We start from the raw sequence: 14,393 nt of genomic DNA, 5'->3' as shown, positions 1-14,393 counted from the left end.
GCCTGTATTGCAAGTATTGTTGTGATATGAACTTACTTAGTCGTGTTTTGGCCTTCTCGTGAGATAAAAGTGTGCATACGGTGCTTGGATTCGCATAAAAGCAAATGCAGTGATTTCACAACGGAGTTTCGTGACTTAAACAAAATGAAATTTCTATTCGTGACCGTGTTTCTAAGCGTTTATGCCAGATCTGTGATTTCGTTGTTCTGTTATTGGAATACCGGCTGTCCATATAATTATTTTTCTAGCAGAACTCCATATAATGCAGCCAGAGGGGATATAAGAGACTCAGTTATCAAACTTACCGGTAGGATTTTTTAAATTTTTTTAAATATTATACATACTAAAGTATGTATATAATTTTAATAATTCAATTCAAATTCAAAATCAAAATCGTTTATTTCAACTTAGATGTCAGTGTAACACACTTGTTGAATGTCAAAATATTTAATAACAATGTTAACTCTACCACCGGTTCCAAAAAAAGCCACAGTCCTGAGAAGAACCGGCGAAACAAACGCAGCGGGCTTTTTTTTTGTTTTTTCTCAAATATTTTCTTTTTTTTTTTAAATAAGTTTTTTTTAAGTAAATTTTTAATACATGTGATATGCTATGCAAATCTGTTTGTCAAATTCGTTTTAGGAAATTTGCATTAATCCTATATAGATAATAATATGTATATGCGCTAAATTGGCTGATGACCTTGGTCTCGGGTGACTATTGGAGCTTATAGACTTCAAAAACGTGATATTTTGACCTCATGTCACTCCTCTAGAGACCAGTTGATAGCAGTATAACCGCTTTGCGGCAGGATGATAATACCTGTTAGTACGTTATATTTTTCACACCAGTAACTAAAAATTGTTAAAATTTGGGGGTTTCGTTTATATAACAAAGCTATTCCGTCATTAAGGATACCGTTTTCGACAATAGCTAGGGACATGTCTTATACATCTTAGAAAAAATTGTACTTGTCTACAGAATTCGAATGCTGACATAGTTCTATCGATTAGTAGGTAGGTACGTAGATTATTTTAAATTTGATGATTTGTATTGATTTCTTAAAATTATAAAAAATAGTTTAAACTTTTTGTAATGTGATTTTAGTTTAGTCATAACAGAGATGGGCCGATCTAGAGCCATAACGCCATAACATGAATATTGCTGTCAACGATCTAGTCTCAATGACATTGGAGTACCTATCGATTACTCTAACCTTAAACCTGCATTTATGATTAATAATAAACAAAAGTTAATTAAAATTTAAAGTCACAAAATTAAAACCAGACTTTTTCTTTTTTATTTCATTTTAAAAACCAAAAACCTAATCATCAAAATTAAACATCACAGTTTCATGTTTCAGATTGTGAACCAATAAGTATTTGGGGTCTTGTAAGACATGGTAAAAGGAATCCTGGTGCAGAATTAGCATTGACTATGAAGAATGCTATTGTAATCAGAGAATACGTTGTATCTAGTTATGAGAATGGAAACAGCTCATTATGCGCGCAAGATATCGAAAATTTGAGAGAATTGGGCGCTGATTATGGCATGTTCGAAAATGCATATCAACTCTCTGAAGAAGGTTATCAAGAGATGATGGATATTGGTAAAAGATTTAAACAAGCTTTTCCTAAATTATTGAACAAACTGGAAAGTCAGAGCTACACTTTTAGACCGGCTTTTGGCAAGTGGATGCAAAAAAGTGCTGAAGGATTCGTAAATGGACTCGCTAATGGTAACTTGGACATTGAAAAGGCTACTACTGATTTTGACATTATGGATGTGAGTAAAAGTAGAATTAATATATTACAGTTATTAAAAGCCGTTACAGTTAAAACCTAGACCTAAGTAACTGAACTGACTGAATGGATCATAAGCCAATATTTGTAACAAAAACAAATGATTAAGATAATGATTCATGAGATCATTCTCCTGAAGATGTTATATGGAAGCTGAACATAGAACTTACCTAATGTTAAAACGTTACTAACTTCTTTAGAAGACCCGAATTAAACGATACGCCACTCATTTTGAAACCTGATGTGGTTATGGCTATGATGCTCTTGGTTCTTATTGAGTAATAGTTAACTTACTCTTTGAAACGATATGTATTATGGCTTTAGAAAAGAATGGATATAGGCCGGTAGGTAATACAAATTTTGTATGTCTGTCACTAGCATATATGAGCACCTAGAGAAATTAAGTGAGAACAAAGATAAACTCCAAAACAATATTTAATTCTTATGATTTGAAATTGACCGGACCAAACTGGTCAATTAATTATGTGTGAATATAGTTAGAATTATCAAGGTGTGGAATGCTTACTTCTATAAAAGTCTTTTAGTTTAAATGCAGAAATGTAACAAGCTTTTAAATATTTTATTACAGCCTTACACAACATGTGGCAAATATCAAAGAGACGTAAAAAAGAATCCTGAGATATACCTCGAATCAAATAAATATTTGGAAACAACGGAATTTTTGGCTGTAAGTAATTATGGAAGCAAGTTATGTATTTGGTAATGATTTGACGATAACCACTTAACATCAAATTAGACGTGTACTCATCTGCTGATGGCATGAAATATTTTTTTTACTATCGCACCGCCCGCCACCGGAGTAGAGTTCATCCATACTACCTGGAGCCACTGCGGTCATCCAAAATGCGTTTCCAGAGATCTTTTTTGCCACGTACCATCCGGCTATGGAATGAGCTCCCCTCCACGGTGTTTCCCGAGCGCTATGACATGTCCTTCTTCAAACGAGGCTTGTGGAGAGTATTAAGCGGTAGGCAGCGGCTTGGCTCTGCCCCTGGCATTGCTGAAGTCCATGGGCGACGGTAACCACTCACCATCAGGTGGGCCGTATGCCCGTCTGCCTACAAAGGCAATAAAAAAAAAATAAAAAAAAAATATCACAATAATAGTAACAATACTTCCTAAGAGATCAGTTTTTAAATGGTCCGTTTATTTCAGACAAAAGATAGAATTCAAAGGAGATTGGGAATCGATTATCCATTAACAAATGAAAACATATCGGCTTTGTATGACCTCTGTCGATACACTTGGTCAAGCAAAGACAAAATGAGCCCATGGTGCGCATTATTTACGACTGAGGATCTCAAGGTTTTAGAATACGCAGGAGATCTGAAACACTATTACAGAAACGGTTATGGAAACTCAATCAACGCTCATTTAGGACAGATTCCATTGAGTGATTTATTCAAAAGCTTTCAATTAGCTAAAGATGGAAAAGGAAAAAAGATAATAGCTTATTTCACTCATGCAACAATGATGGATATGTTGTACACGGCCTTAAATTTGTTTAAAGACGATGTTGAACTAACTGGTTCACTTAGAAACCCTGACAGAAAATGGAGAACTAGTAAATTGTCCATCTTCGGAGCAAATATGTTTGCAGTACTCAGCAGGTTTGTTAATATTTGAATGATTTCAATAGATGTATCAACAATGCTATTAACTGGTATTAATTTATTGAAGGTGAGTGAGTAAATAGCCGGTAGTAAGGGGCTACTGTCGATTACGGATGTCCGTGTCAACATATTTATAGAAACAGGTAGAATCTTACCACGTAAGTAATAAAAAGTGAGAAATTTATTCATTGTGCTGTATGCAAACATTTTCTTAATCCCAAAATTAAATTATTAACTTATTTTATAAAAAAATTTTTTACTCACTATATTTTTCTTTATTTGTTTTCTAGGTGTAATAGAGAAAATAAAACGGACTACAACGTTGTTTTTTACTTAAACGAAGAGCCACTGAAACCAATTTGTGAACAAGGAGTGTGCACATGGGAGGAATTCGAAAACAAGTTCAAAACAATGAACTCCAACACGGATATGTGTCAATTCAAAAGTCTACCATACATTTAAACCACTTTAATTTAATTAAAGAAATTAAAATATATCTTAAAAAAATTAAAATCATTTTTTTGTCTTGTGAATGAAATTCCTAATCGTTTTAAAAGGTTATCATCATTCACTTTAAAGGTTAAGACTGCCTACTTGGTAGCTTAGAAAGTCGTGTAATAAATGTTGTTTTATGTCGTAACTCTTGCTAGTTCCTGGATACTTTTTTTTATTTTGTTACATAGTTAAATTCGTACATTCATTTTACTCTTGTCTGCGTATCATTATCCTAAAATGTCACAATGAAATTCGTTAATAAAATCCGTTTCGTAAATTGGCCTTGTCTTTTTCTGTCTACATATTTACCATTTAAGTATTATTAATCGCGGTCCATAACAAGTCTTCGAGATTGAAATTAACATATTTAGCTTATAATCGCATTATAGTGACTAGCTTCTTCAGCAGATCACTTGTGTTTTTATGAGAACATTTAAAGCGAAATTCAGTGCAAGATGAAATTAAAACTTTCCACGTTTATTTTGTTATTTTGTTACGACTACGTACATTCATCATTCTGTTACTGGAACTCTGGTTGCCCTTACAAGTTTTTATCAAGTTATACGCCCTATAGTACGATTAGAGGTGATATACGAGATTCGAATATCAAAATAAAAGGTGAGTTGAAAGTTTTTAGTAAATATCTAAAAAATTATATCATGCACAACTTCTATAAAACATTTTCATAGGATGTGAACCGATTAGTATATGGGGTATAATGAGACACAGCAAAAGCTATCCATTAAAAGAGTTTGGAAAGAGTATAGAAGAAGCGTTAACGATACGAGACCTCGTCATTTCAAGTTATAATTCAGGAAACAGTTCAATATGTTCTCAAGACATACAAAATTTAAGAAACTGGAAATTAAATAACATCATAATTGAAAATGCAAATGATTTAACAAACGAGGGGCAAGAAGAGATGATAGAATTTGGGAAAAGGCTTCAAAATGCATATCCGACATTATTAAATAGCCTGGAAAGCCATTATTCTTTCCGATCTACTCCTGATAAAAAGACCGAGAGTAGTGCAAAGAGTTTTGCCGAAGGATTGAAAATAAAAAACTTTGATTTGGAAACATCAAAAAACAATGACGAAATTGTATCTGTGAGTTGTTTACTTTATTTGTGTTTTTCTTCTTATTTCTTGAAAATATAAATAAATATAAATTATGTTGTAGCCACCACACACTTGTTTGAGAAATAAAGAGGAAGCTGAAAAAAATTACAATTATGTCCAAGTCGTTAAATATCGTAACAGTCCTGAATATTTGGCGGTAAGTAAGTAGTATTATTTTTGAAATCCGTAAAATAAACTTCACCATAGACGAACAAATACTTTAATAATATTAATAGGTATATAGACACCAATATTTCTCCTCTGGTAAAACCCATCTAACCCAAAGGTCACTTAAATTTTTGTTTTATTATTTTAGGCAAAGGACAGATTACAAAGGCGTCTTGGTATTGATTATCCTTTTACAAATGAAAACATAAAAACTTTATATGAACTATGTCGTTTTGGTTGGTCTGGACTTGAAATAAAAATAAGTCCTTGGTGTGCATTATTTACGACCGATGACCTAAAAGTCCTTGAATACATCGAAGATTTAAGGTACTATTATGGAAGCGGTTATGGTGATTCTTTGAACATAAAGCGAGGACAAATCGCGTTAACAAATTTGTTAGATAGCTTCGAAAATGCAAAGAGAGGTGTTGGTAAAAAGATAGTCACGTATTTCACTGACGCGGCGAAAATAAATGAAGTTTGCAGTGCTCTTCATCTTTACCGCGATGAAAATCCTCTCACGGGCTCTCGAAGGGATCCCCACAGGAGGTGGAGGTCTAGCATATTGTCTGCTTTTTCAGCAAACTTGTTTGCAGTATTAAATAGGTATGTGAGAGTTATATTTTATCAACAATAAATACTGGTCATTAAATATAACTACTAACATAGGTCTAAGTCTTATTAACAATTTATACGAGTCATGGTTACTTGCAATAAAAACATTATCGTTATTATTATTATTATTACTGGTGGTAGGGCCTCTTGTGTCCGCGCGGGTAGGTACCACCACCCTGTCTGTTTCTGCCGTGAAGCAGTAATGCGTTTCGGTCTGAAGGATACGGCAGCCGTTGTAACTATACTGAGATCTTAGAACTTATATCTCAAGGTGGGTGGCGCATTTACGTTGTAGATTTTCTATGGGCTTCATTAACCACTCAACACCAGGTGGGCTGTGAACTCGTCCACCTATCTAAGCAATAAAAAAGTTCTAGTAGAACAAATTTCGAATGTAATAATTCAAAATACAGATTAATTATCCATCTCTGTAATAAAATAAACCATAATATCTCCTAAAACAAACATTTTTTAATTTCTAAATATTTCGGAATCATTCCTTTTTATTTAAGGTTAGATAAATTAAATTAAATTAATACGGATTGTTTTGAAATTATGCCTTTTAAATATTATATGTTTACAGATGCACAATAAAGAACGAGCCTGATTACAATGTTGTGTTCTATTTGAACGAGGAGCCGCTGAGATCAGTTTGCGAATACGGTGTTTGTTCTTGGCAAGAGTTCGAAAATAAATTGACGCCATTTTTAAATGTCACAAAAGATTTGTGTTAAATAAAAAAATAAAAAAACCGAGTATTATTCATCTTGTATTTGAAAAATAGCATACACTACAATTATATTTTTGGATTCTTAAATACAGCTTTTTATTTTTAAAAGTAATAGATGTTAGATATTACGAAATACGTATATTAATAAAGCTATTTACTGATTTTGTAGTAAATTTATTGCTCATTAGATCCGTGCCTGTGGATATCAACCAAATGCATGACATTAAGCACGTTAAGATATTATTTTAATGACATAACCGCAGCCCTGCCCTTCAAACCGGAGCCACTGGCTGTTTCTCGCCAGAAAAAAAAAAGATGGGGTACCGTACCTCCTTTTACGTACTTGCAACATACCCTAGAATCAATAAAAGAATTCAAGTGAAAACTTGAATTAAACATTTATCATCAGTAGCACATAGTTCATTTTTGCTTGAGCTTAATTTGTAGTGAATAAAATACAGCTCTCACAAGATTTTAAATGTTCATGTTTGATTGCAAACAATACGTTTGTTGCATTCAAAATGTTGAATGTCATTGCTAGTGTTGTAATACTTTTACGACATGTCTGTATTACGTTTTGCTATATTTTTTAGTATAATTGTATTACGATTTCAAAATCGATTACGTTTTTCAGTAGGTGTAACTACGTATTGCTTTATGATTTTAAATGACTTGTATTACAACAAGCGTTGCTGAGCAGCATATCGTTTATATGCTCTTGCATAAAAACTCTTTATATTATAAACGTATTATGAAAAGCTACTATAACCGAATAACATATATTATATATATATATATATATATATATATATATAGTAGATATAACATATCTACGGCTGTCTGGTGTAGTGGTAAGTGACATGGTCACTACACAAGGGGGTCGCGGGTTCGAACCCCGCCAAGGGAAGATATTTGTATGATAAATATAAATGTCTTTTCCAGGGTTATGGATGTCTATTAAATATATGTATGTGTATAATAAAAATCTTACATTTATATCCGTTATCTGGTACCTGTAACACAAGTTCTTTACGAACTTATCACGGGACCAATTAACGTGGCGTGATTGTTAGTAAATATTTATTTTTATTTATTTATTTAGTCTGGCCATAAATACTGTTACAATTAAATAAACAAATATTACATTTGAATTTGGAATCTATCATTTTATATGAGTGTACATTGAGTTTTCTCATTTTGGCGCCAATACATTGTGCAATATTTTGCGATATTAAAATGGAGTGGGGTGATAAAGAGAACCAAATCGCTGTGATTGCATTACACAAAGTAGGTATGGAGCCAAATGCAATTTTTAAAACTCTCCATACACTTGGTATTAATAAAATGTTTGTGTACCGGGCTGTTAATAGGTACAATCAAAAAGGTATCAAAGGTATCAAAAGGTAAAACATCAGCATAAGTGTATCAAGATACCATTCATGAGAAGGTAGCGAAGCCCCCCTTAATAACACCATGTTCAATAACCAAGAATAGTCCTTCCAGCAAGACTCGGCGCCGGGCCATAAAGCTAAAGCAGAGCTGAAGACTGGCCGTCGTCTAGTCCCGACCTTAATCCGCTGGACTATGATTTATGGTCAGTTTTAGAGAGTACGGCTTGCTCTAAACGCCATGATAATTTGAAGTCCCTAAAACAATCCGTACAATTTGGCAGTGAAAATTTTTACCATGGAAAGAGTGCGTGCTTCTATTGATAAATGGCCTCAACGTTTAAAGGACTAATGCAGCCAATGGAGACCACTTCGAATAAGCTTATTATAGCATATTTTAAATTGTTTTATATTTATGTATTAAACTAAAACACTTTAAAAGTAATAAATGTTATTTGCAATTTTTTTTTTCTTTGTTTCATTATTTACGGCAAGACTAGGTATATACTATAACCGAATAATAATAATAATACTATTATAGTATATCTTCGCGATCTTTCGTAGTATTTTCTTTCGCCATCTTTTTCGCGAATCTTAAACATAAATAAAAATAGTTTTTTTTAGATATACTAAGAAATACTTTTATAAAAGTATACAATAGCTTGTATAATAAAGGCTTAAGGCAAAACACTGTGATACTTTGATTTAAAATATAATGTTCTTACCGAATCGTGCGCAAACGCACCAGACAAAATATATTTAAATAAAGAAAGACACGCCAATATTTTTATAAATTTAATAACGGGCAACGTAAAATTTTTTTTACATCACTATTACTATTATAACAAAGAAAAATAATAAAACTTTATAAAAAAATGTAAGATAAATAGCTTAGGTAAAACTTTAATCGTTTCACACGATCGCTGGTTCACAGGTTGCTTTACTCAAAGTTGTTATAAAACGTAAATGTCACTTGTTTGTTTGACCTTAGACTCATCTGTATCAAAATAAATTGAATAAAATCAATGACAAAGCAAGGTGTCAATTACTAGGCTGCACTAAAAGTATCGGGAATGGAATATTTCCACTGTTCCTGTCATATTAAAATCTTTTTAATTGAAAACTCCTTGGTTTTAAAAATCGAATACCATTTATTTATTTAAAAAAAGATTCTCGGTCTTGTCACGAGGTTTTGTCACGAGTCGTTGAGAAAATGGAATTGACTCGAGAAAATTCAAGAGCGATGATTTATTATGACTTTCGAAGTGGTTTAACACAAAAACAGTGTGTTGACCGGATGATTTCTGCATTTGGTGATGAAGCCCCATCCAAAACCACAATTTATCGCTGGTTTGCTGAGTTTCAACGTGGACGTATCAAGCTCAGTGATGATCCCCGTCAAGGTCGTCCAAAAACTGCAGTCACCCAAGAAAACGTTGATGCTGTGCGTAAGCTGATTGAGGAAGATCGACATGTGACATACCGTGAAATTCAGGCAACTTTAGACATTGGCATGAGTCAAATACAAACAATCTTGCATGAACAATTAGGTGTAAAAAAGTTGTTTTCCCGATGGATACCGCATTCGCTCTGTGAAGAGCAAAAAGCGGCTCGCGTTACTTGGTGCGTCAGAACTCTCGAAAGATTCCGCGTAGGATCCTCAAATGCTGTATACAACATTGTATCAGGTGACGAATCCTTGATATACGCGTACGAACCCGAAACAAAAAACCAGTCACGAGTTTGGGTGTTCGAAAATGAGTTAAAGCCAACAAAAATTGTTCGTTCACGGAGTGTTGCAAAAAAAAATGGTGGTCACGTTTATCTCCAAAACCGGCCATGTTACGACTATTCCTCTTGAGGGACAAAGAACGGTTAATGCAGAATGGTATGCTAGCATTTGTTTGCCACAGGTCGTTTCTGAACTCCGTGAAGAGAACTGCAATCGCCGCATCATCCTCCATCACGACAATGCGAGTTCTCACACCGCGCACAGAACAAAAGAGTTTTTAGAGCAAGAAAACATAGAATTATTAGACCATCTGCCGTACAGCCCCGACCTAAGCCCTAATGATTTCTATAATTTCCCTAAAATAAAGAATAAATTGCGTGGACAGAGATTTTCATCACCTGAAGAAGCTGTGGACGCCTACAAAACGGCCATTTTGGAGACCCCAACTTCCGAATGGAATGGTTGCTTCAATGATTGGTTCCATCGTATGGAAAAATGTGTCAAATTTCGCGGAGAATACTTCCAAAAGCAATAAATACATTTTTAAATAGTAATGTTGTGTCACTTCGTTAATTCCCGAAATTTTCAGTGCCGCCTCGTACTTGTTTGTAAATAATTTAAAAGCTAAAAGAAAATATTAAATGATAACTTTTTCATATTTTATTCACGTTACGAATACATGATGCAGATCTATGAATTTAGAGAGGTCACAAATGTATTTATTTATCTAGAGTGCCTTATAAGAAGCTAATTCATTTTGATACAGCAAATTTGAATAAAGAACAGAAACTTTACTACATTAATACATGCTTTTTACAGCATATAATATAAACATTGAATATAAACAAAAGAAGATTATAAAGATTAAAAAGTATAAATTTGCTCGAAAACAAAGATATGGAAAATCACGCATATCTTTGCAACTCGAAATATTATTTGACAAGCTTGTAACGTATCATTCAAAATGAAGTCCATGCGGTAAATAAGCAAAGAAAATAAAAACATTATTAAATTTTTGTTTCCGATTGATTTATTTCAACATAGATAAACGAGATTTTCGAATCAATTTATAGATGCAGTCATCGAACTAACCTCGAGTAGGTTCCAAGGAGTCAATGAACTGCGTAATTTATCCAACAAACTAGACTAAAATATATATGATGAAGCTTAATATTCCGACAGCAAACATTGGAATACACTTATGCTTAAGGAGTGAAAGAAATAAAGATTAATAAATCATTGCCAAAAATATATACAATGAGATATAGGATCGTGTTGTTTTTACAACAGCTACTCGAACCTTCAAGCCAGAATAAATATCTACTTCGCGGCAGAAATAGACAGGATTATGATACCTATTCCTGCCGACTTTCTTATTCGCTCCCAAAATTAATAAACAAAACCGGAAGTTATAAAAAAAACCCTAATTTTTTTTTATCAGAAGTACTGAGCACTAATTAGTTTAATTATAGACGCACTCATTGAACGAAATTACGTCAATGCGTGTGCTCCTAATCTGAGTGACACTTCACTGATTAGTCGCCCTCCCTTGTCACGCAATCACAAAGTGGAGGCCACTCAACAAAAACAAAAATGTCCCTCATCTCACGAAATTGGGCGTTTCACGTACGGTATTTTCGGCTAAGCCTTTACCTCTGCTGTCATATTACCAAATTGATAAAATAAAATAGAGAAACTACGTAATAAGAATGAAGTTTTGCTTATCTCTTAAAATCCTGATTTTGAATTAAGAGATTTTGAAACACAAAATTTTACCAACACCACTTTCTCGGATTAATTTGACTTCTTCATATTATTATTTCTGACGTTTCCAAATCTCTACAATTTTCTTGGTCACACGGACGACTAGGATATCTTTTACAGATTTGCCACAATATAATATTTTAAATAAATTATATCTATTATTATATTTATTAATATAAATATTTTAAATAAATTATTTAATAATATAAATTAATTAATAAATTATAATATTTTAAATAAAAGGTATATAGATCGTGAAAACTGAAAAAAATATTCTAGAACATGTACGCTTTCCGCCCAATGACTAGCTCAAGTATTTCATCATCGATAAAATTATGAATTAGTATGATATTGTACGGCCGTATTGTAAATCCGCACGGTTAGTTAGTTACCACCATCCTGTCTGTTGTTGTGCCGCGACATTATTCAATACCACTGAAACTCCACCTTTAGACATGAGGTTGACGGAAGGCCTTCATCTATACTTAGTCTGGCCATAAATACTGTTAAATTAAAAATATAAAAAAATCTATTGCAAATAACATTTATTACTTTTACAGTATGTTAGTTTAATACATAAATATAAAACAATTTAAAGTATAAAAAGCTTATTAGAAGTGGTCTCCATTGGCTGCAATACAGTCCTTTAAACGTTGAGGCCAGTTATTAATAGAAGTACGCACTCTTTCCATGGGAAAATTTTTCACTGCCAATCGTACGGATTGTTTTAGGGACTCCAAATTATCATGGCGTTTAGAGCAAGCCGTACTCTCTAAAACTGACCATAAATCATAATCCAGCGGATTAAGATCGGGACTAGACGACGGCCAGTCTTCAGCTCTGATGAAGTCCGAAACGTTCGTTTCCAACCAAGACTGCGTAGACCGAGCTTTATGACCTGGCGCCGAGTCTTGCTGGAAGGACCATTTTTTGATTATTGAACATGGTGTTGTTAAGGGGCTTCACTACCTTCTCAAGAATGGTATCTTGATACGCTTGTGCCGATGTTTTGATAGCTTTTTCACAAAAGTATGGCTCAGTCACTCCTTTATAGCTAATACCCCACCAAACCATCACTGAAGTCGGATAGTGCCCACTTTACACTCTGTCGACAAATTGGGAAGCTTCCTTAGAGCTTTGAGCATAAATACGGTCATTTTGTTTGTTAAAATGTTGCTCAATTGTAAAAAATTTCTCATCCGTAAACAAAATTTTTCTATGACCTCTCTTAGCGTACCGCTTCAGTAGTTGTTTCGACTTTACCACCCTATTCTCTTTTAAATTATCAGTTAAGAAATGACCAGTACGTCTTTTATAGGCTGCAAGTCCTAAGTCATCTTTTAAAATACGCGACATGTTTGTAGGTGCTATCTTCATCTCCCGAGATAATTTTTCTAATCTTTTGCTTTCGGACAGTATTTCTTCGAATTCTTTCCCTTACTGCTTTGATCACCTTCTTCGTACGAACACTACGTGGACGGCCAGGTCTTTTTCTGTCACAAACAGAAGAGGTCTCATTGCACCTATTAATAGCCCGGTACACAAACATTTTACTAATACCAAGCGTATGGAGAGTTTTAAAAATTGCATTTGGCTCTCGTATGCAATCACAGCGATTCGGTTCTCTTTATCACCCCACTCCATTTTAATATCGCAAAATATTGTACAATGTATTGGCGCCAAAATGAGAAAACTCAATGAGCAATCATATAAAAATGACAGATTCCAAATTCAAATGTAATATTTTGTTTATTTTTAATTGTAACAGTATTTATGGCCCGACTAAGTAACTAGTCAGGTCATAAGTATTGTCACACAGTAAAAACTTTTCTTTTAGAATGCTGGCCACAAAAAAGTTTATTGAATTCGAATTTCGAATTGTTCATGAAAATAAAAATGTATACTTTTAGAATTTTACTCATTACACAAATATGGAGTGGACGCTTAAAGAAGACCGTGTTGCAGTTATTGCGTTGCATCGTTGCGGCTACGCGCCAATTCAAATTTTTAACATACTGAAAAATTTGAATATAACCAAAAGATTCGTTTATCGTACCATCAAACGATACAATGAAGACTCTAGTGTAGATGACAGGTCAAGAAGTGGTCGCCCTCGGTCTGTTAGGACTCCAGCAATGATAAAAGCTGTGAAGGCGCGAATTCAAGGAAATCCCAAACGTAAGCAGCAACTGCTGGCCCTGCAGATGGGGTTAAGCAGAACCACGGTGAAAAGGGTGTTAACATCGCTTGAATGCTCGTCTAATGGACCTGAGACTGAAGAGATGCCGCGCTTTGTTGAAGCGGTACGCGGGAAAAAAAAATCGGGAAATTCTTTATTCGGATGAAAAAATTTTTACCGTAGAAGAGAGCTACAACAAACAAAATGATAAGGTGTACGCACACAGTAGTGAAGAAGCGAGCAACCGTATTCCGCGTGTCCAACGAGGTCATTTTCCATCCTCGCTCATGGTATGGTTGGAAGTTTCTTATTGGGGCTTAACAGAGGTACATTTTTGTGAAAAAGGTGTAAAAACGAATGCAGTTGTGTATCAAAATACAGTCCTGACGAACCTTGTGGAACCTGTTTCTCATACCATGTTCAATAACAGGCACTGGGTATTCCAACAAGATTCGGCGCCAGCTCATAGAGCGAAGAGCACACAAGACTGGCTGGCGGCGCGTGAAATCGACTTCATCCGGCACGAAGACTGGCCCTCCTCCAGTCCAGATTTGAATCCGTTAGATTACAAGATATGGCAACACTTGGAGGAAAAGGCGTGCTCAAAGCCTCATCCCAATTTGGAATCACTCAAGACATCCTTGATTAAGGCAGCCGCCGATATTGACTTGGACCTCGTTCGTGCTGCGATAGACGACTGGCCGCGCAGATTGAAGGCCTGTATTCAAAATCACGGAGGTCATTTTGAATAAACTTTAGTGTCATA

The 14,393-nt window shown here is 34.3% G+C and overlaps 2 protein-coding genes across 5 annotated transcripts; both read left to right on the top strand.

Moving 5' to 3' along the window:
- Positions 1–31: 31 nt before the first annotated feature.
- LOC101738228 (multiple inositol polyphosphate phosphatase 1) lies at positions 32–4,211 on the top strand. 4 transcript variants are annotated; one of them, XR_009976102.1, is made up of 6 exons: positions 32–307; positions 1,364–1,785; positions 2,392–2,490; positions 2,979–3,433; positions 3,504–3,594; positions 3,727–3,845. XR_009976102.1 is itself a non-coding variant. In XM_004931870.5 (5 exons), the coding sequence occupies exons 1-5, from the start codon at positions 145–147 to the stop codon at positions 3,896–3,898; spliced, it is 1,311 nt and encodes a 436-aa protein (XP_004931927.1). In that variant the 5' UTR covers positions 32–144; the 3' UTR covers positions 3,899–4,211. The 4 variants fall into 4 exon arrangements, 3 of the variants coding, with proteins under 3 accessions (XP_004931927.1, XP_062530892.1, XP_062530891.1); XM_004931870.5 differs by lacking the exon at positions 3,504–3,594 and having other exon boundaries at positions 3,727–4,211; XM_062674908.1 differs by lacking the exons at positions 32–307; positions 3,504–3,594 and adding an exon at positions 999–1,016 and having other exon boundaries at positions 3,727–4,211.
- Positions 4,209–6,651, top strand: LOC101738359 (multiple inositol polyphosphate phosphatase 1). Its single transcript, XM_004931871.5, has 5 exons — positions 4,209–4,549; positions 4,621–5,039; positions 5,113–5,208; positions 5,368–5,825; positions 6,418–6,651. The coding sequence occupies exons 1-5, from the start codon at positions 4,387–4,389 to the stop codon at positions 6,566–6,568; spliced, it is 1,287 nt and encodes a 428-aa protein (XP_004931928.2). The 5' UTR covers positions 4,209–4,386; the 3' UTR covers positions 6,569–6,651.
- The last annotated feature ends 7,742 nt before the right edge of the window (positions 6,652–14,393 follow it).

The sequence above is a fragment of the Bombyx mori genome, chromosome 22, assembly GCF_030269925.1.
Source record: "Bombyx mori chromosome 22, ASM3026992v2".
In the NCBI taxonomy this organism is placed as follows: Eukaryota; Metazoa; Arthropoda; class Insecta; order Lepidoptera; family Bombycidae; genus Bombyx; species Bombyx mori.
This window is presented reverse-complemented; position numbering and strand designations above follow the sequence as displayed.